Source organism: Meriones unguiculatus, chromosome X (assembly GCF_030254825.1).
Source record: "Meriones unguiculatus strain TT.TT164.6M chromosome X, Bangor_MerUng_6.1, whole genome shotgun sequence".
In the NCBI taxonomy this organism is placed as follows: Eukaryota; Metazoa; Chordata; class Mammalia; order Rodentia; family Muridae; genus Meriones; species Meriones unguiculatus.
Window position 1 is genome coordinate 50,515,960 of NC_083369.1, and position 23,077 is coordinate 50,539,036.

General features: G+C 34.9%; 1 protein-coding gene across 9 annotated transcripts in view; it reads left to right on the top strand.

Moving 5' to 3' along the window:
• The window catches only part of Diaph2 (diaphanous related formin 2), a 980,694-nt gene that overhangs the window by 267,426 nt on the left and 690,191 nt on the right, over positions 1-23,077 (top strand). For all 9 annotated transcript variants that reach the window (XM_060375359.1, XM_060375356.1, XM_060375358.1 and 6 more), the window contains 4 exons: positions 2,257-2,321; positions 5,728-5,832; positions 14,614-14,931; positions 15,745-15,859. In XM_060375359.1, coding sequence (XP_060231342.1) covers positions 2,257-2,321; positions 5,728-5,832; positions 14,614-14,931; positions 15,745-15,859 — 603 coding nt within the window. The remainder of the gene's footprint in view (positions 1-2,256; positions 2,322-5,727; positions 5,833-14,613; positions 14,932-15,744; positions 15,860-23,077) is intronic.

The window sequence follows — 23,077 nt, forward strand, 5'->3', positions numbered from 1 at the left end:
AAAAGTTTCTTTTCTGGTCCTGTCTATTTGGTGTTCTGTAGGCCTCTTGTATGTTTCTGGACATCTCTTTAAGTTGGGAAACTTTTCTTCTATGATTTTCTTGAAAATATTTTCTGGGCCTAGGAGCCTGGAATAATCTTTTTCATCTATTCCTATTTTTCTTTGGTTTTGTCTTTTCATTGTGTCCTTGATTTCTTAGATGTTTTGTGTCAGGAACTTTCCTGATTTTATGTCTTTTTTTTTATTTTTTGAGAAATGTATTGATTTCTTCAGCGGTGCATTCAATCACTGAGATTCTCTCCCCCATATCTTGAATTCTGTTGATTATGCTCACCTCTGTGGTTCTTAATCTTTTTTGCTATGTTTTCTATATCCAGGAGTTTCTCTGTTTGAATTTTCTGTATTGATCCTAATTTCGTTTCATGTCTTACACCATTTTCTTCATCTGTTTTTATTTGGATTCCTGTCTGTTCATGATGGCCTCTATTTTTTTTTTTTTTTGTTCATTCCCTCTCTATGTTCCTCTCTATATGCCTCTATTTGTTTGTCTATATTTGCCTGTATTTCTTTGAGAGCTTTGTTTATTTCTTATTCATGTGCCTCTAATAACTGGATAAGCATAGATTTGAGATCATTTTCCCGTGTTTGCTCCGTCAAAATATCCATTGATTTTTGTGGTTTCTGTTGAAGCCTTGATCTCCTGATTTTTGTTTCCCGTGTTCTTTTACTGGCCTCTAGACATCTGTGCATCAGTAGCCTTTGCTGTTTGTTCCTGGAGCCTGTACTATAGACTGAGTACGTCTGCCTCTGCAGACTGGAGTATTCCTCAGGAAGATAAAAGAGGGCCACTGGATTGAGAGTGGATGTTGGTGTTTCAGCTGTAGCTAAGACACGAAAATCTGAGGCACATGTGTGCAAGCTCAGGAGTGTGCATAGAAGTGTGTCTTCAAGGACCCGGTGCTAGTGTAGATGCCTGGAAGGCTGGAACATCAGCTTAGGTGGGGTGCTGTCTTGGTTACTGGATGCCATGCTCATGTTCAGGTGCCCTGAATGGCTCAGTGGATCTACAGGCCTGTTGTATTATCCTCTAGGCACTTAGACCTGTCTGGGTTGCACCATCTTGGCTTCAGGATTTTTTTTTTTTTTTGCCTTGACTCCACTGAGAGACCCAGAGAACAGGGGCTTCAATGTTGAGAACAGTCTCCCAGGGATTCTTATGTTGCCCACAGTGGAGGTATGGGTGGGAGGGATCTGATATCTGGCTACTAGCATGCATGGACCCTGGATCTGGGGCTCTGCCTGCACTCACTGGAAGGAGTACTCACTTGCAGGCATTTGCAGAAAGCACAGGGTTACATGGTTCTCAGCTCTCAGATTTGGATCCAAAGGAGCAAATGAAAGGGTAGGGTATCTGTCAGTAGTGTCTGTGGTTTGGCAGCTACACTGGGAGGCCCATACTTGGGGCCACCTCAGCCATCTCAGCTGCTGAGCATGGATGCCCATACTTGGAACAGCCTTCACTGATGCCTCTGTTGTCTCAGTCACCAAGCAGGGTGACTTGTCCTTGGAGCAGCTGCTGCTGGAGCCAATAGTGCAAGTGAAAGTGCAGGGTGTTGAAAGTGTGTCACTCTTAGAACCAGGATATGTCTTGGGGTCACCTGGATCCAATCTGTCCCAGCTCAGGGTTTGTCCTCTTTAGCTGGGGAATCCTCAAAGTTGATGATTGGCTTCAGCCACCCTTCCACTCACCAGTTTCAGAGTTTATAATCCTCTGCCCCTCAGATATGGTGCGTGCTGGTCACTGCCATCTTGAAGCCCCAGTACATTTGGATTCTGTTCAGAAGTTAAGTAAAAATTTTACTGGACAACCTGAACTGATGAATGTCACTACTACTGTTCCCCCAGTGTTTTAGAGGATTATTTTGAGTTTTCATTATCTTGAACATAGAGTCTTTGCCACCTCTTTCTATATAATAATGTGCAATTTTAAAAAAAGAATTCTGTACTGTTAGAAGTAGAATTATAATTAAAGACTTTCATTGCAGTAATAATTTTGTCAAAGATAGTTTGGATGTTTTGAGTCTTTTGCTTTCATAACAAAGAAAGAAAATGTGATAGAAAATTTGCATCATATTATAGATTAGTTTACCTTTAGTAAATATTCATATGAAAAGTACAGAATGATATACTGGTAGCCATAATTAACTGGAGATTCCATATCATATGTTTCTAATTACTGTTGCTTCATCTGGATAGATGCTTGTGTAAACAAGGCAAAAGTTGAAGAAAGTGAGCAAAAAGCAATGGAATTTTCAAAAAAGGTAAGACTGACAAAATGGTAGTCCTGACTTTTAAATCAATAATTTAAACACAATGCATTGTTAAACCATAACCATATTTGTTTTTATATGACACTTTATAACTTGTCATTTCAATTTTGTTGTACTTTGTACTACTAGAAGTAAAATTTATTTTAGAATAAGATATTTAATATTCCTTTCTGATCAACCCAGTTCATTAGGTTTGAAAAATGCTAGTCACATTATACTTACTGATAAATGAAATGAAATTAGCTGGCTAAAAGGATACATAGTTACAATCAAACACCCAAAACATCCTTTGCTTTCTTTTAGCATTCACTTAAACTATACAGCTCCATGGATAGCTGGGAGAAACTTGGTTTAAGCTATGCCTTTTTTGCTGTTGAGTAAATTCTGCTGTTAGAATGCTTTGTTAGCATACACAAGATTTCTGGTCTTCATCCTCAACACAAAAAGATTATTAGTGTTGATATTAGTCTTATGTTGGAATTCATTCCCTTTTTCCTGTCTCCTCACTCCTCTGTTTAAACTCCTTAGAATTTTGTTACTGTGATTTGCTAAAGGATGGTGTTACTTTGTTAGGCTTTTTAGAACTTGTGGCTCTTTTTTTTTCCTGCTCAGAAGTGGCCTTAAATAAGTGCAGTCTATGTATATTATAATTTCTTTTAGACTGATTTACAGTCCTTTTTATTTGATGGAAGTATACATACGACTTTATTAAAAATACTAATGTTTGTCAAGTGTTCCTCTTTCTTCTCCCTCTTTCTTCTCCTACTATCTTTCCTCTGTCCCTCTGGTATTCATTAGTAATTTGAAGAGAGAATCAAAACAAAAGGCAGAAAAAAACATCCTGATATTCAGCCATCTGAGAGCAAGACAAGTGCTTACATTTTCTCATCTTTAAAGTTATGACTTAACTTTGAGATTAGCATATCACTTTTGCTATCATCCCGGAAATTATAGAGCTACTTCAGGGCATTTGAAAACATGTATTTTTGCTCTTTTACATCCTAGAGTAGGTAATAAGAAGTTGAGTTGACCACAATTAATTTCTGTGAAGCTGTCACTTTTGTTGTTAAAAATGAATACTTTTGAGTAACAGACCTTTATTATTATGCACTTCTTTTAAATAACATGTCTTATATTTCCATTGACTGTTATACGCTCTCCTTAAATTTGACTAGACTTTGTAAAATTGAAGTGAATTGTGATGAGCTATCTTCGTAGTTTCCTGTAGTTAACTGCATGAGGTAACCTGAAATCATAGGAAAATACAGTAACAATTACCAACAATGTTAATTACCAACATTTAGACTGGATTTGTAGAATTAACCTAGTCATTACCTATATGCATTGTCTTCTGAGTTATCTTAAAAGATAGTGTTAAGTAGTTTTTAATTTTTAACTATCTTTTTTGAGAGTTTGATATTTGCATAACATGTTTTGATAATATTCGCCTTCTACCCCTAGTTTTTTAAAAATGTTAGACATTGGTTATAAGATCCAATCTCAACTTTTCCACTAATTCACTTTGATTCTAAGCAAGCTTCTTATTCTATTTGGATTGTGCTCTCTTCCTAATTAAAAAGGTTGTCTCAGATTAGGAACTCGGAAAGAGAACTCTGCTACTATCCACAGTTAGGTTGTATCATTCCTATTCTGTTGTTTGCATGCAGCATAATATTAAATTATAAGCAGGAAAAATATGTACTTGTGTAGATGGCATATTTGAAAAGCACTACAGCAGAAAGTGACTTTGACAGAAGAGCTATGATTATAGATTCAGGGAAATTGTATTGATTGAACAAGCAAATATTAAAGGAATTCTGTCCTGTTTTGATTTGTTTTGATTTTAGAGACACTTTCTTTGTGTCCTCCTTCCTAGCCTAGAATTCACTATTTAGTTTAAGATGGCTTTGAACTTGCATTGATCCTACCATCTCTGCTTCCAAAGTATTGGTGATATAGGAGTATATTAATATGTCTTCCCAAGATCCCCATGTTCTCAGTGAAGTAGAAAAAAAGATCACTGAAGGAGCTTAGATCATTCACCTCATGTATTTGTTGTTGTTTTAGGATTTAGTTATATTAAAAAGATTTTTACCAGCCTGTATAAGGTATTTTCCAAGTACTAAAACAGACATGAATAAAAGCATGACTAAGCAGAGTTTCAGGTTTAATGTAAATACTGTCATCTAGATTACTTATACATTTTTTTCATCCCACCAGAATAGCATTCTATAATTTTCTAAGGTCATATATAAGGTCTATTTATTAACAGGGAATGACTGCTTTATTAGTTTATTTACTTTAAGTGCAGTTCTGGGTAATAAGACATATAACTTTTAGAAAGAGAAAAAAATATTGGGACAATCTATAGACATATAAAATTACTTGCTTTAACAATACCAATAAAAAGTAAAGCAAATTTTCTGAAGCTATACCTATACAGTATTTGCTTTAAATATGATTCCAGTTTGTCTCTGCATAGAATAATGACTGAGGTAGGAGCTAGAACAAGATGCCCTAAATATATATGTATCTTTTGTTAAGTTTTTATCTTTAGGAACCCATTGTCATTTTCTCTCCTCTTCCCCTCTCTTTTCCTCTCTTCCTCATGTATGTGTGAATGTATGCATACATGTATTTATATTATTTATTTATTTATTTAGTGTGTGTGTGTGTGTGTGTGTGTGTACTTGTAGATGCTAGCATGTGTCTGCCCATGAGGAGAGGTCAGAGAACAACCTAGAGGATTCATTTTTTTCCATGTTATCTTATGTGAGTCAAGGATCAGTCTCAGGTTGTTATGCCAGTACTCCTGTGCCTACTGAACCATCTTTACTTGCCTCATGTTCCTCTCCTGAGTTGTTTAATAAGGTTCTTTTGTTAACCATCTATTATCTTAGTCTTCATTTTTATGCAGTGTATATCATTGTAATGTCAGATTTTCTGAAGCACCGCTTTTTGGATACTAAGCAATGACAATTGTGGCAGAAATAATCTCCCAGTCCAATATGTGTGAATGTACATACTTCTAAACGTTGTTAACTTTTATCTTTTTGAAGGTTAAGTATGTTTCACTTTCCAGTCAAACCCCAAAGAATGGGTGAAATCATTAATAAATATTATTAATAATATTGTAATTGAATTTCCTATAACAATAAAATTTTCATTACATGTGAACAGAGACTTCAGAGTCCACCCATATTTTTCTATTTTTCTTTTTTTTTAAGAGAATTATCTCTGTGTGGATGCTTAATTGTCAGGAAAATAATTAAGCCTTTTTTTTGTGAACAGTGAATTTAGGGAAGGAAAACCCATTCTACATATTTATTGCATAAAATTTTAAATCTTTCTCAATTACATATTAGTAACTGTACATTTATGGTGGTGCTCATTGCAGTTTGATGAAGAATTCACAGCTCGACAAGAAGCTCAAGCAGAGCTCCAGAAAAGAGATGAAAAAATCAAAGAACTGGAAACAGAAATCCAGCAACTTCGAGCCCAGGTAATGAAGCAAGATTTATACTTTACATCACAATGAATTTAGTTGTAGAAAATTATCTTGTTAGTTAGAAGGAAAAAAAAAGTTAAACTTTTTGGTTGCTATTGACAGTTTTCTTTTAGTTGAAATAAATATAGATTTGATTTTTCCAGGACAGCAAATCATTTTAATGTTTGGAAATAAATAAGGCTTTGTTTGCTCAAACTGCTCTGGATATCTTTTTAAAAAATACAGTATACAAACCAAACTGTTTTTGACATGAAATTTTTATATTATTTCAAAAATTGTGTGCATAGTATTTTCTTTCTAAAAGAATATAGAAATGCTAATAAATTTTAATTATCCAAAATGCTTCTTGAGATCTTTAAATATAGACTATCTTCATTTCCAAACTTATATACTTTATTTCTAATGGCATTCCCTTACACAAAATATTTTATTTAATATGTCTAAAGTTTAGAGTTACATATATTGTCAACACATTTTGTGGCTTAAAAGTATAATATGAAATTTAAGAGGGTGCCTTCAAATAGTTAATGTTCAGTAAGTGATAGTTGATTGACTACATCCATTTCCAATAATATATTGAATAATTACTTCCAAAGTCACTAATAAGTACTCATGGTGGTATCCATTTTCTATCCATATCCCATAAAATTTATATCTACTATTTATGTCTTTGTTTCTTCTTTCGGTATCATCGTACTTCTTTTTCTGCATGTCTGAGAACTTGATTTCTCTTACTTTTACACTTCCTGATGAGTAGAGATATCTCTGTGTTCTCTCTGCCTCTGGAATTTTTCTTTGCTTTGTATTTCTTTGTACAAATGCCAGGCTCAGTTTCATATGTTCATTTATCACCTTTAAGTAGGTGTCAAGGCTTTTGAGTCTGTCTTACATTTTTTTGCTTTCCCCATAGGCAAGCCTTTTGTATTGAAATCAAACTCAATATTTTTGATCTTTTCTCTTTCTTTAAACCAGCTTTGTCCAATTTTGTTTGTTTTAAATTTTACCACGATTTTCTTAATACTAAAGTTTGACCTTTTTTCTTGACCTGTTCCTGATAAATATTAGTTCTTGTTTTATTTAAATTCTTCCTGTGACTCTTTCACTTCTTCCTCAAAACTCTGATCCCTTTGGGTGTACTCTCATTATATCTGGCCCAAACTATTATAATTGTCTCCTAATTTTTCTTTCTGCCTTTTCCTTCTCAAGTTCAAGTTTTTATGTCAATGAAAAATCAATCCTCCTATAACATTGTTTCAATTATTATTACTGAAGTATTTATTGTGTATAATGGTTGCCTGTTGTATCGGGAATTAAATAAAATCTCCTTACTCGAAATATGTAAGCTTACTGGCATAGGCTGCCTTTTATTTACTTCTTTTGCAGCTTAGACTCTGACTGCTTTCCTGACTAAGCAACCTCTGTTGCTGTTAAATCTCCTTTCTTCTAACAGATCTAACTTCCTGCCTCTATACTTTTCATTCTGCCAACTTTCTCATAGATTATTTAAAGATACTTTAATGATTTTTTACAGTATATTCAGTAGGCCACTACATTCATTAAACATTAATTTCTTAAAATTTTGCAAGACTTGTTAGCCTATTAAATATTGTGTGCTATCCTATACTGAAGGCATCTCTCTAACTGACCAATGAGTTCTAGGGTATACCCACTTTTTTTTTTTTTTCTAGCTGATTTAATGTGTCAGGTTTTATGTTGAGGTCTTTGATCCACTTGGACATCAGTTTTGTGCAGGGTGATAAGTATGGATCTATTTCATTTTTCTACATGTAGACATCCAGTTAGACCAGCACCATTTATTGAAGATGCTATCTTATTTCCATTGTATGGTTTTGGCATCTTTGTCAAAACTCAGGTGTCCATAAGTGTGTGGGTTTATTTCTGGGGCTTCTGTTCGGTTCCATTGATCCACCATTCTGTTTCTATGCCAGTACCATGCAGTTTTTATAACTGTTGCTCTATAGTACAGCTTGAGATCAGGGATGGAGATACCTCCAAAAGATCTTTTATTGCAGAAGATTTTCTTAGTAATTCTGGGTTTCTTGTTATTCCATATGAAGTGGAGAATTTTTCTTTCCAGGTCTGTAAAGAATTGTGCTGGCAATTTGATGGGAATTGCATTAAATCTGTAGATTACTTTTGGTAAGATGGCCATTTTTCATACAAGTCTTTGACTTCCTTGGTTAGGGTTACACCAAGGTACTTTATGTCATTTGTGGCTATTGTGAAGGGTGTTGTTTCCCTAATTTCTTTCTCAGCCCTTTTGTCTTTTGTATGTAGGAGTGCTACTGATTTTTTTGAGTTAATTTTGTATCCGGCCACTTTGCTGAAGGTGTTTATCAGCTATAGGAGTTCCCTGGTAGAGTTTTTGGGGTCACTCATGTATACTATCATATCCTCTGCTAATAGTGATAATTTGACTTCTTCCTTTCCAATCGGTATCCCCTTTATCTCCTTCAACTGTCTTATTGCTCTAGCAAGGACTTCCAGCACTATGTTGAAGGGATATTGAGAGAGTGGGAAGCCTTGTCTTGTCCCTGATTTCAGTGGGATTGCTTTAAGTTTCTCTCCGTTCAGTTTGATGTTGGCTATAGGCTTGCTGTATATCGCCTTTACTATGTTTAGATATGTGCCTTGTATCCCTGATCTCTCCAATACTTTGAACATGAATGGATGTTGGATTTTGTCAAATGCTTTTTCAGCATCTAGGGGATTGTCATGTGTTTTTTTTTTTCTTTCAATTTGTTAATATGGTGGATCACATTGATGGATTTCCATATATTGAACCACCCCTGCATACCTGGGATGAAGACTATTTGGTAATAGTGGATGATATCTTTGATGTGTTCTTGTATTTGGTTTGCAAGTATTTTGTTAAGTATTTTTGTATCAATGTTCATAAGGGACATTGGCCTGAAATTCTCTTTCGAATTGAGTCTTTGTGAGGTTTAGGTACCAAGGTGACTGTGGCTTCATAGAATGAGTTTGGTAATGTTCCTTCTGTTTTTATTTTGTGGAATAGTTTGAAGAGAACTGGTGTTAGCTCTTCTTTGAAGTTCTGTTAGAATTCTGCGCTGAAGCCGTATGGTCCTGGGCTTTTTTTGGATGGGAGACTTTTGATGACTGCTTCTATTTCATTGGGGGATATAAGACTATTTAGTTGATTTACCTGGTCCTGATTCAGCTTTGGTATGTCAAATCGATCAAGAAAATTGACCATTTCATTTAGATTTTCAAATTTTGTGGCATATAGACTTTTGAAGTAAGTCCTAATGATTGTTTGGATTTCCTCAGTGTCTTAGTTATGTCCCCCTTTTCATTTCTGATTTTGTTGATTTGGGTGGTGTCTCTCTGCCTTTTAGTTAGCTTGGCTAAGTGTTTGTCAATCTTGTTGTTTTTCTCAAAGAACCAGCTCTTGGTTTCATTTATTCTTTGAATTGTTTTATTTGTTTCCAATTAATTGATTTCAGCCCTGAGTTTGATTATTTCCAGCCGTCTACACCTTCTTGGTGTGTCTGCTTCTTCTTTTTCTAAGGTTTTTAAGTGAGCCATTAAGTTGCTTGAATGAGCTGTCTCAAATTTCTTCTTCAAGGCACTTAGTGCTATGAACTTTCCTCTTAGCACTGCTTTCATAGTGTCCCACAAGTTTGGGTATGTTGTCTCTTCATTTTCATTGATTTCTAGAAAGACTTGAATTTCTTTCTTTATTTCTTCCCTGACCCAGCTGTCATTTAGTAACAAGTTGTTCAGTTTCCATGTGTGTGTAGGCTTTTTGCTATTTCTGTTATTGTTGAGGTCCTGAGTTATTCCATGGTGGTCAGACAAGATACAAGGGATTATTTCAATCTTCTTGTATCTGTTGAGGCTTGTTTTGTGACCAACTATATGGTCTATTTTGGAGAAGGTTCCATGAGGTGCTGAGATGGAGGTAAATTCTTTTGTTCTGTAAATGTCTGTTAGGTCCATTTGATTCATGACTTCTGTCAGAGACATTGTTTCTTTGTTTAATTTCTGTTTTGTTGACCTGTCCTTTGTTGAGAGTGGGTGTTTACGTCTCCCACTATTAGTGTGTGGGGATCTATGTGTGGTTTAAGTTTTATCAATGTTTCTTTCACAAATGTGGGTGCCTTTGTATTTGGGGCATAGATGTTCAGGATTGTGATGTCTTCCTGGTAGAATTTTCCTTTGATGATGAGTATGAAATGTCCTTCCCCATCTCTTTTTATTAATTTTGGTTGAAAGTCTATTTTATCAGATATTAGAATGGCTACTCCTGCTTGTTTCTTGGGTCCATTTGCTTGGAAAGTTGTCTTCCAACCCTTTACCCTCAGGTAATATCTATCTTTGTGCCTTAGGTGTGTTTCTTGTATGCAACAGATTGCTGGGTTTTGTTTACGTATCCATTCTGTTAATTTGTGTCTTTTTTATTGGAGAGTTGAGTCCATTGATGTTGAGAGTGATTAAGGACCTGTGGCTGTTAGATCCCTTGATTTTGATGTTTGCTGTGGTCATCAGGTTGTGTGCTTGGTTGCTTTTTGTTTTACTGTAGTAAGGTTAATTATTTCCTGTGTTTTCTTGAAAGAAGCTAATTTTTTGGGGTTGTATTTTCCCTTCCAGTGTCTTCTGTAATGCTGGATTTGTGTGTAGGTATTGTTGAAATTTGGTTTTGTCATTGAATATCTTGTTTTCTCCTTCTATGAGGACCGAGAGCTTTGCAGGGTATAGTAGCCTGGGCTGACATCTGTGTTCTCTTAGGGTCTGCATGATATCTGTCCAGGCCCTTCTGGCTTTCATAGTCTCTGTTGAAAAGTCAGGTGTGATTCTAATGGGTTTGCCATTATATGTTACTTGGCCTTTTTCCCTTGCAGCTTTTAGTATTTTTTCTTTGTTCTGTATACTTACTGTTTTGATTATTATGTGGCGGGAGGATTTTCTTTTCTGGTCAAATTTGTTGGGTGTTCTGTAGGCCTCATGTATTCTAATTGGCCTCTCCTTTAACTTGGGGAAATTTTCTTCAATGATTTTGTTGAAAATATTTTCTGGGCCTTGGAGAAGGGAGTCTTCTTTTTCCTCTATACCTATTATTCTTAGGTTTTGTCTTTTCATATTGTCTTGGATTTCTTGGAAGGTCTGTGTCAGGAATTTTTTGGATTTAACATTTTCTTTGTCAGATACATCGATTTCTTCCAATGTATCTTCTACACCTGAGATTCTTTCATCCATCTCTTGTAGTCTATTGGTTATGCTTACCTCTGTAGTTCCTGTTTTCTTTCCCAGATTCTTCCTCTCCATTATTTCCTCCATTTGTGTTTTCTTTAATTTTTCCAATTCTATCTTCAGGTCTTGAGTTGTTTTTTTTACTTCCTTCACCTGTGTAATTGTACTTTCTTGTTTTTCTTTTAGTTCCTTCAACTCTGTTTCTTTTATTTCATTCAATGCTTTAAGCATTTCCTTTCTAAAGGCCATAAACTGTTTGACTGCAGCTTCCTCTATTTCTTTATGGATGGCAATATTCTGTTTGAGTTTATCTTCCTCTATGTCTTTATGAATCTTATTTGTTTTCTCTGTTATTATCTTCATGAGCATAGTTGTTAGGTCATCTTCTTGGATTTCACTTATGCTGAGGTGTCCATGGCTACTTGCCCCTGGATAACTGGGTTCTGGAGATGCCATATTGCTCTGTCTTTTGTTGCTTGATCTTTTACACTGGCCTCTACCCATTGTGCAATCTTAGGTGTTTTGGGTTATTTTCTGGTGGTTCCTGGGCATCCTGTGGTGGAGAGACTCCCCTTTGCAGAAATCTGGTTTTTCCTGAAGGATGTCTTCTCACCTTTTTGGGTGTAGTCCCTGAATGGCTCACGTTTTTTTTTCAGGAGTTGCTCCTGCTCACCTCAGGGATAGAGACCTGAGTGGTAACTGTGGTCTTTGTTAGTTGAGAGGGTTCTCCTCTCACCCAGGGAATTCTTGAAGACAGCTGCCCTGTTTCTGGGTTTCTTGCTGTAAATTTATTGATCAGCTGCTTTGACCCAGTTGGACATCTGGTGCGCAACAAATGTTTGTGCGTGTGTCTGGAGCACAGCTGAGTGATGGCAGCTAGGCCCTGCGGTCTGCGAGATTTTTTCCAGGGAAGGATTGGGTGATTTAAGTCAGTACAGTTTCCTTCCTTCCCTGTGGATTCTCTGGAGCCAGGGACTCCCAGTCTCTTTTTTGCCCTGGGGCACACTGCTCAGTCTCTGCCAGCTGGCTGGCTGCAGAAACTGCCTGTGTCTCGAGCACAGCTGAGTGATGGTGGCTCGGCCCTCCTGGTCTGCGAGATTTTTTCCAGGGAAGGACTGGGTGGTTTAAGTCAGTACAGTTTCCTTCCTTCTCTGTGGATTCTCTGGAGACAGGGACTCCCAGTCTCTTTTTGGCCCTGGGGCGCACTGCTCAGTCTCAGCCAGCTGGCTGGTGTGCAGAAACTGCCTGTGTCTGCCTTTCCAGTCTTTGGAAGCCTGGGCGTCTGCCTAAACTGGGTAATTTTTCAGAGACCTTTTTGGGGTGGGGGTGTCGGCTGAGTGCTCTGAGATCAGACCAGCAGTTTCCCTCCTTGTGTGTTTGCACCGGACAGTGAAAACGCAGTCTCTGGTGCCCTGGTGCCCACAGTTCTATCTGAGGCGACAAATCAGGCGCACAGGCAGGGCTCTGTGCTGGAGCCTGGATCCCCGGCTCTGGCTCCGGGCTGGCTCCTGGGGCGCCTGTGGAACCCGAGTCTTTTCCAGGGGATGTTTGGGTGACCTAAGGTCGGTCCCAATCGTTTCCTGCACCATTGGGTTATCTCTCGACTGAACTTTCCAGTCTCTGATAGTGGGGTGCGCATGATTCAGTCTGGGACCTTGACCAGAGTCTCTGGCGTGTGGTTCGGGGCTGGGGCTGGTGGCCAAGCGTCTGGCGGAACCAGATCTCTCACGGTTTAGCCGGGTGAGTTAAAAGCTTGAATCCCCAACCCTGGGGTATCCTCTCACCTGGGAAACACAGTCACTGTGTTTTATGGCCATGAGTTCTGATTGCTGGTCACTGGGCCAATCTTGCTGTGCTGCTGGTCAGAATGAGAGTCCTCTGGGCGCCACCATCTTGCCCAGAGAACGAAAATATTGACCTATGTTTAAAATGTTTATTGGGTATTTGCATTTTCGGTTTTAATTTTTCACTTAAAGGAGGAGACAAACACAGATTTTATCTTTCAAGTGTTCACAAAAAAATACATTCTCATCATCCAAAATACTTGTAGCATAAATCACAAATTTTTCTGTTAATTTCAGTAATGTTAATTAAAAGTAAAAATCAGGCTTTCATAGATTGCTGTTATTCTTCCTGACTTCAGTAAAGGATTTCATTCCAGGAATGGCTAGCCATTTTTAAGTGTATGTATTTTTATATGTGAATATATAAGTATGAATATATGTACATATGAATAATAATTTGATGACTACTAATTGACATTGTGTAGGACATATTTCCACAATCATGTCTAAGTATAAATTAAAAAAAAAGAGTTTTTATAAAGAAAATTTTTATTTAAATTGCTTATCCAAAATTTAGTTAATTGATTTTTATTCTGGAAGATTCATCAAATGTTATCTGGGACAGTGAAAAATAGTTCAAGTACAAACTTTATGTTAGTCAAGATAAGAGGACTTCTTCCTGGTTAAAGTAATAATAATAATAATAATCACCATGCCTTGAAATTTTAATTAATAAAATGTAAAATTTTGATTACAAAAATGTCTGTTAAGTGGTACTAGTTTCTTTGAAATATAGTCATGTTCATTTTATAGTGGGAACCATTGTTATCACTTATAGTGTATTTAATCCTTAAAAAAAATTAATATGGAATGCAGTGGTATCTCCTTGTTTCAATTTTCATTAGAGAACAAGGCTGAAGTTACTTTCTGACAGTAGAAATAAGTAATCTCCCTTTATGAACCATGTGTTTGAATTAATTCTCGTGGAAAATGATAGTCTTTCATTAAGAGAGCAGAGTAGAAAGAGGAGAACCACATTCAAATACAGATCCTGTTGTTTTCTACTGTGATGCTCACGGGCATACTTATGTGTGTTTCTGTGTGTGTGCTTGTGTGTGCATGTTAAGGTTCAAATCTAAGGCTTCCTGAATGTAAAACAAGTACTCTAGTAAATGAGCTATATTCTTAGCCTTCATTTAAAGTTTTTTCCCTTAGTTTTCTCTTCTGTAAGCACTGAGATAACAAGGTCATAATAAGGAAAATATTAAGCCATAGGTGTAAAATGTTGATATGTTTATATTACTATGCAAATGACTGGTACTTAAAATTAATTTTTAGTATTTGAAGACAGCTAAATTAGTGGCACATCTAATAACTTTCTGCAAGACTAATTGATACCCAAGGGATTTGAATCCATGACCTTGTCATAATTCAATCAAATTTTACTCAGCTAGGCTAACAGTCCTAATCCATATGCCATATATCTTTGGCTGTATTTATAGTGAAAGGTATTATTTCATTATATTAGAGTTTTTCACAAAAATCTTCCAAACTGCAAACTTTCCTTTCATATCAGAAATAGTCATTTCCGGATTATACAGAATATATCAAAAATCTGTATTTATAGGTACTGATAAAATGTACAATCTGGAAATCTTATGAAGGTATATACAATCTTAAACCCTAAACACCTAATGGATATGTATATACTTCGTGTTATATTTTCTTATAAGCATTAACCTTGTTTCTCTTTCAGGGTGCTTCATCTGCAGTTCTAGGCCCACCTCCACCACCTCCTCTGCCAGGTGCTGGACCATGCCCACCACCACCTCCTCCACCACCACCACCTCCACTTCCTGGAGTAGTTCCTCCTCCTCCTCCACCACCATTACTTGGGATGCCTGGTATTCCAGCACCACCACCAGCACCACCTTTGTTTGGAGGACCTCCTCCACCACCACTCTCTGGAGGAATTTTTCCTCCCCTACCAGTACCAAGTGAACTACCTTATGGAATGAAGCAGAAAAAAGTATATAAGCCTGAAGTATCCATGAAAAGAATCAACTGGTCCAAGGTAAGACTATAAATTTTTGCTTTTTCCATAACTGACAATGTGTGAGAAATGTGTTGCTGTGAGTTCATCATCGAATGCTGTTAAGATAGTGAGTACTAATATTCCTTTTCCCTGTGGGTTTACCATCTTACATTCATCTTCAAATGTGTGTCCTAGATAGCTGAGAACTTCCTAAACACTTTGACATTACGGTACAATCAATGGAAAAGAAACTTGAATATCTATGAAATATATGATAAATGAAAAGAATTTCATAGTGTTGTCACTGTAAATATTAAGTACTGTCACTTTCTCAATATCATTACTTGTAAATATCCTGCTTTCTTTGGTATTTTTGTTTTTAGAGAATGATAAGATTTTTTTTTATTGTAAACTTTAAATTTGTAGGGAGCAAGGAACTCAAAGAAATAGGAGGGCAAGATGGTTTGGGGAAGTGTCACTGAAAGCTATGTATATAATGTACAAGTATTAAAATTTCAAAATAAAATCTAATAACTTGATATATAAAATATTTTTTAAAGCAGGTACAAAAATAATGTATATATATATACAAGAATAATATATATAAGTTGAAGAGGAATATGCTGTATCAATTTGAGGGTCTTTTCAGTAGATGTCTTCATATGTACTGTGTGAGCCATTGCTTTTTTGTAGATTTTCTGTATAACAACCACACTATAAGTGTTCTTCTAAATATTTATGGGTGTAATTTTATATATTTGTAATTGATTTAGTGGATAGATGAACAAAGGTGAATCTTTGAAAATTAAACAAGAAGTAACAACATGAATGAATATCATTGTTATTTCTTAGATTGAACCTAATGAATTATCTGAAAATTGTGTCTGGCTGAAAGTAAAAGAAGAAAAGTTTGAGAATCCAGATCTCTTTGCAAAACTGGCCTTGACATTTGCTTCTCAGAGGAAAGGTACCTTTTATTTTTACACATTATTAATGTCTGTGCCTGATGTATTGGAATTTATTTCTCTGCCAACACGTTCTAAGGATGTGTGAATGTATTGTTTTCTCACAGTACACAGGGCCAAATATAAATATATTCATGTATTAGCTACAATTTACCCTATAACCAAAAGAAAACTTTCTCATTTCAATTTTGTTTTGCATAAATATTAGTATTTAACTTAAAATACAGATTTTATCTTTATTATTTAATACTTGTGTGATACCTCATAAAGTTGCCACTTTGCTGAGTAACAAGAGATTAATTTGTAGATTTCCCATGCTACACAAAAATCGAGTCATGGGATACTAATACTTCCAAACTATATGAATTATATTAGACTAAGACTGGTGCCATAAGGATTATGCTTTTGTCTTTTTAAGTGTGTATTATTAATACATATTATTTCCCAGGAAATCTCATAGTTATTGTTATGAACATTAGTTCTGAATTAATATATAAATTTGATCCTCAGCAAATATGATTGTTGATATTACAATAGCATATCTTTTTATGATTATAAATCTAATATACTTTTAGGTATTTCACATATGCTATTTAGGTAATATCCAAGTCTCACTATTAGTCATTGTGATACTTTATATTTTATTTCACTACAACAATTTTAGTACTTATTACAGAAATTAATTGTAGACATTATGCTATGTAAATCAGTCTTTACAAATAATAAATGGAAATATTCTATGCTTTCCTCTGAATGAATGCTTTTACCATTCACCTGCTCTATTGTGATGTTAGTTTGAAGATATAGAATGGAGGAGGAGAGAGAGAAAGAAATCTGTGATGATTAGAGTGTTCTGAAGAACTATGACATTTAAACAAATATTATTAATTTACATTTTTTATTTGTTATAATTGGTCTAGTCCATACAAATGATTCAGCAAGCATGTATTCTGTATTTTAAAAGTGAAGAAAGTAAGAATAGACAGAAAGAATAAATGATTATGTTGGCTAAGGTGTATGTTATGTTCAATATACAATGTATATGTCTGAATTTTTTTTAAATCGGTCCATTACAATACTAAGTTATTAATTGTCATGCAAAGTACAGCCTTCTTGAAAAAGCTGTCTAAACAGAGTCACATCTACTTTTTTCAGTTGTAATACATGCAACTTCTACTGACTGAATTATCTCATCCATAGTGTGAATAATGTTTAATTAGATAGGAAAATTAAATCAGGTTATATATACATATATATTTCATATATGTATACATATATACACACATACATATATACACATATACATATATATATATATATATATATATATATATATTTCATTACCTGGCACAATCACTGTTTTCTTAAGAGATACTTCATAAGTATTCATTTTTTTTCTCTTTTACTTATCTGATGCTGTGTATGTAGGTTTTGTTTTAATTACTGACAATTACTACAAATGGTGGTTTGGAAAGAGAGTTTTCATTCTTCCTTGTAGTATTTGATAGAGCAAATCGTTTACAAAAGAAGGAGTGCTTACTGTTCCTGCCAAAACTTAATCAAATCAGAATGAAATGAAACAAAATTATTCAGATCATATATTCACAGCTGTGAATTTTCCCTTTCCATTCCCAAGTTTAATTCTTCAAATTTCTATGTGGCATTACTCCTAATTTTCTAATTTTGAATATTGAAGTACATATAAAGACAGTGGAACTCTTTGGTGTCATTGTTTTATTTCTGAAGGGACATTTCAGAATCAGTTAAATGTCAAAGAACATTCTGTACATGCATGCAATAGACCAAACAAATTTTAGTGACACAACACTGACGTTTCAATTAACCTTAAATATTGATTGTTTTTCTGTTGAAGTTCCTAGTTGAAGTTCTTTGACATTCAGAGTGCCTTGATCCATAATTTGGTCGATAGATGGCAGGCTTAGTAAGAAATCAGCAGGAGATTCTGGCTCCAGCAAACTTAAGCTGTCCTGCCTTTACCCTCCTAGCTTTAGGGCACCACTTTCTTTTCATTCTACTGCTCTTTGCAGCTCAGTCAACACCATTCTGGAATGATCCTCCAACTTGTTGTTTCTAAGACCAAGTCCCAAGGCTGTTAGGTTCAGTGTTCCAAAACCTTTTGAAAACTAACCCCTACTGCAAGGCCATTGAAGAGCTCATGGCTCCATTCTTACTAAATGCACTGTAAAGCATTACTAGTCTATATTGTCAAGTGAATGTTTTAAAATTTAAAGTAGCTTTAAATTGTAGAAGCTTTAAAACATACCAGTTTTAATATCTATAATATTTATACTTGTAAATATTTAATATTTGAAAAGTTCCACAAAATTATACTTTCTGCGTGAATTACTTAGAGTTTTTAAAAAAATTTATATTTAGTCTTCCACTAAAAGGCAGTTTATTTCTAATTTAGGTTAGGGTGCATCTCATTTCATTTAACTAGTTTGTAAAATACCTAGTATATGCAATGGGAAAAAGAAACTGATTACTATCATCTCTCTGTAGCAGAGAAGTCATAGTTTGTTGATCAAGAAAGGAAGATTACCATATTTAGTCAAGTTAGAGTAAATGTTAGAATAGATTTTTTTTTCAAAAGCTGTGGGAGCATATAATATAACTAATTTCAATTTAGAAAAATGAATAATACAGGGGTGTTGGTATAAGCATTTTAGTACAGTTTCAATAGGGAAAGATGGAAAGAAATCTTTCTGGCTAGGGAAAAACATTAGCAATGTATTAAAAATTTAGATGACTGTAACTTAACTAATTAACTTAACTTAATTTATTTGTGCAAAGAACTGCTTGTGGACTTTGTAAGACTAGGGGTCAGAAGATATTCATGGGAGCAAAAAGCTTTTGTTGTTTAATTTGTTGGTTGGTTGTTATTGTTATTTGGTTTTTGTTTTCTTTAAGTTTTTTTTTTTTTTTTAAGACAGGGTTTCTCTGTGTAACATGGGCTGTTCAGAGCTCACTTTGTAGACCAGGTTGGTCTCAAACTGACAGAGATCCACCTTCTTCTGTTTCCTTGAGTGCTGTGATTATAGATATGTGCTACTGTGCCAAGCTGGACAGCAAGCTTTTGTATGCTAAGCGTGGACACAAAAACAGAAATCAAAAGGCTGATTATTGCCCCGACCAGCAGGGCTTGAACGTGGATTCCTAAGGGAGGAGAGTGGAAAGAATTGGGGGGGAGGGGGGGACAAGAAGCACAAGGAAGAAAGCCAAGTCTGTCCATCTGATCAAGGCTTCATTTATTAGAAATTTTTACCCAACTTATATAGGGAGAAGGCAGGAAAGGGGGAAGCTAATTAGCTGCTGCAGGAGACAGGAAGAGTGCTTTCATGTGTTAAATAAGGTGCCTGCAAGATAACTTAGGGATGTTTTCTCAAGGATGCTCTAACAAAGGATGTCCTCACAGTCTCTCACCCATGAGTTAGGGTCCTAGATAACTTTCACTAAATAGCTTTCGGTCTTCACTAAATGACCTTTGCTCACTATTTGGCTTTGGCCTAGCAAACACCTTTTGTCTCCACTAGATAGCTTTGACTTTGGCTTCCATAGATAGCCTTGGCTCACTAATTGACTTTGGCTTCTGTAGATACCTTTGTCTTCACTAGAAAGCTTTGGCTTTGGCTTCCATAGATAGCTTTGGCTCCTGGCAGATTATAGTTAGGCATTTACCTTATTTGAGTATTCTGTGATCAAAGCTTCACTCTTTGTGATTGGTGGAAATTCACCCTGGTCATTACAAAAGCACTATGTACTAATTAGGCTGAACTAGAAGTTTAGAGCCATCTCTAAGCCTATGGTCTCCTATTAACTTAACAGTGGGAAGAAGAGATGTACATACTGTACAGAAAGCACATATAGCAGTTGTTGGCTTTGGAGTGAGGAGACTTGGTGAGAACTTGAGTGAAAATTTTTGCTTTGCTCTTTTCTTATTAATGTGAGCAGAACCACTGGCCATAAAACCTGTCTCTAGGTCTGAACATTTGCCCAAATTAAGAGAATCTGATGAAATAGAGAAATGTAAAAATGAGTTTATAAACATTTTAAGCCAGAATTGGATAGAAACTCTAAATCTCTCCTCACTTTGCTTATAGCATTGTTAACAACTAATAGAAAAAGTCAAACAAAAACTATGAAATGTGTGTAACACTCTTCTTCCTACAGGATTAATCTTCTGGTATAAGATTCATTTACGTTCCTGGAATGATATTTTCAGTGGGAATCTTAATTCCTAAACCCTATTCCAAATATTGTATTCCAGATCATGATTATTAAACCTAGGTTTTTTTTCATGTGTAAGCCATGATGATTTACAGTTTGTGTGATGGATCTTACTAATTGTGAATAAATATCACTAACCTATGCAAGGTACAATGATACCCCAAAATTATTATGAACTCTTTTTATCTTCTGTAAGTTCTTTCCTCTATTTTTCAAACCCTGTGTTTTTCTTATTATGAGATTTAAGTTCTTATAGGCCATCATAATTCTAATACAAAATAAGGTTCAACATGTCTATATTATGGAAATACAAACACATATATTTATATATGTGTTTATATGGCCAGAGGAGAGCATCTGTAGAAGTTCCTGTAGTCTTTCTGAATATACATTTTATCTGTAACAATTGGAATTTATATGTTTTCTAGTTATATTTTATTAAATTAAATGATACTTGGAGTTATATAACCAGGCAGACTATAATGGTAGTGTTATTTTGCCTTTTAAAAGCATAGTAATTTTAGATAATATTATATAAGAATTAAAGTAATTATTGTTAATATTAACTAAAAGTGAAATAGTAATGAAATGTGTAGCTTATAACTGCTAATTCTAATTAGAATTTCTAGGGTTCTCTAGAGGCTTTAGGAAGAACAAAGATAGTGCATGTTTGGAAATTGTATGCAATTTCTTTGCTTTTAATGTTGCTTGGAGAGAATATAAGAAATAAACGTAAGAGCTTAATGAAACTTAGCTTTTTCAATAATATATTTATACAGTGTAGGTTAGGTTTAATTATAACTGAAAATGAGGTGTTCTAAATATTTCAAGCGCAGATAAATTTTACTTTTAATACTTGAAATATTGGAAAGATTTTTGTAGAAAATAGTTTGATGATGTATGTATATAAAATTGTTTAGCTTTCTTCTAAAAGGGTATTTTCAGTAGAACGTTTTAGTTTTAAAATCAACTACCAGGCCCTGAAAATATCCAATGCTACTTGATTTCTTAGCAGTTTTTTGTTTTGTTTTGTTTTGTTTTGGGGTGTGTGTGTGTGTGTGTGTGTGTGTGTGTGTGTAGAAATGAAAAGAGAAAAGAACCTTAATTTATGTCCATCTTAAAATTACAGAAAAATTTGCAACTAGCTTTACAATGATGAGATGTCTCAGTGTGTGCACACTTTGTATAATGGTGTTAATGTCCTTCAAGATCAACGGTATCCTAACAGATAATTTGTCTTTTTGTTTGTTTGTTTTTCCAAATCAGGATTTCTTTGTGTAGCCTCAGCTGTCCTAAAACTTGCTCTGTAGACAAAACTAGCCTTAAACTCAATTAAACTTTAATAATGTTTATTTGACAAATGTAGGAGCACTTGTGTTTGCTGCATAGATGTTCAGGATTGTTATGTTCTCCTAGTGGATTTTTCCTTGGATTAAAATGAAATCTCCCTCTTCATCTCTTTTGACTAATTTTGGCTGAAAGGCTATTTCATTAGATATTAGGATGGCTACTCCAGCTTCCATCTTGGGCACGTTTGCTTGTAAAACCTTTTTTCTAGCCCTTTACTCTGAGTAGTGTCTATTTTTGTTGCAGAAGTGTGTTTTATAAATGCAGCAGAATGTTGGATCCTGTTTCTGCAACCAATCTATTAGTCTGTACCTTTTTAATGGAGAGTTGAGACCACTGATGTTAATAGATAGTAATGACCAAATATTGTTAGTTCCTTTTACTGTAGAGTTGGTGGTGATTGTGTGTGTGTGCTTGTTTTCTTTTTGAGTTTTTGATGTGATGGTGTCTTTATCCTGCGTTTTCTTAGGTGTAGTTGATCTCGTCAGGTTGAAGTTTTTTTTCTAGTATCTTTTGAAGGGCTGGAATGTTGTGTATATATTGTTTAATATAGTTGCATCATGGAATATTTTGCTTTTTGAGATATGAGCTAGAGAGGCTCTCTGTCCCTGGTTTTTTATACCCAGTGTATGGACTAAGAATAGGTGTTCTTTTGATAGTATCTGCAAGTGAAAGATTATCACTTATTTTGAATCATTATTCTATCTAAAAGTGTTTTTTTTTTTTTGACAAATATAAAATACATTGATTTTTTTATAAATTTTAACAACTATATGCAGAATTTCAAAATAATATGGAGCTTTATATGTATTAAGCTAATAATAGACTGGGTCTTGTATAAGAAGTTGGAAAAAGACATTACTTGTTTGGCAAAGTATGTTTAAGTTAGAGAAATTCAACCTTGCTTAAGCATTGTGTACACATAATACCTACAGTCAGTACTTTTTGATGAGTATAAATTTAACTCTTCATTTTTAATACATTAGTCGTTAAAATGTGAGCATAACAGTTTTCTAGTATTCTTAAAGTTGGTTTATTACTATTTATCATTAATGTCATTACTTTAAAATATTCTCTTATGCCTTATATGGTAACTGTGTTGTTTTATATTTATTATAAATCACCATGGATGTTTTATGTGAAATATACATCAAAAACAAAACTAAAATTAAAAAAAAATGAAAATAGATCCATATTTATCACCCTGCAAAAAACTAAAGTCCAAGTGGATCAAAGATATCAACATAAAACCAGATACACTAAATCTGTTAGAAGAAAAAGTGGGTAAGACATTGGAACTCATTGGCACAGGAGACAATTTCCTGAACAGAATACCAACAGCACAGGCTCTAAGAGCAACAATCAATAAATGGGACCTTATGAAGCTGAAAAGCTTCTGTAAAGCAAAGGACATAGTCATCAAAACAAAACGACAGCCTACAGATTGGGAAAGGATCTTCACCAACCCTACATCTGACAGAGTGCTGATATCCAGAATATATAAAGAACTAAAGAAGTTAAAAAGCAGCAAATCAAGCAATCCGATTAAAAATGGGGGTACTGAGCTAAACAGAGAATTCTCAGTAGAAGAATACAGAATGGCAGAGAAACACTTAAAGAAATGC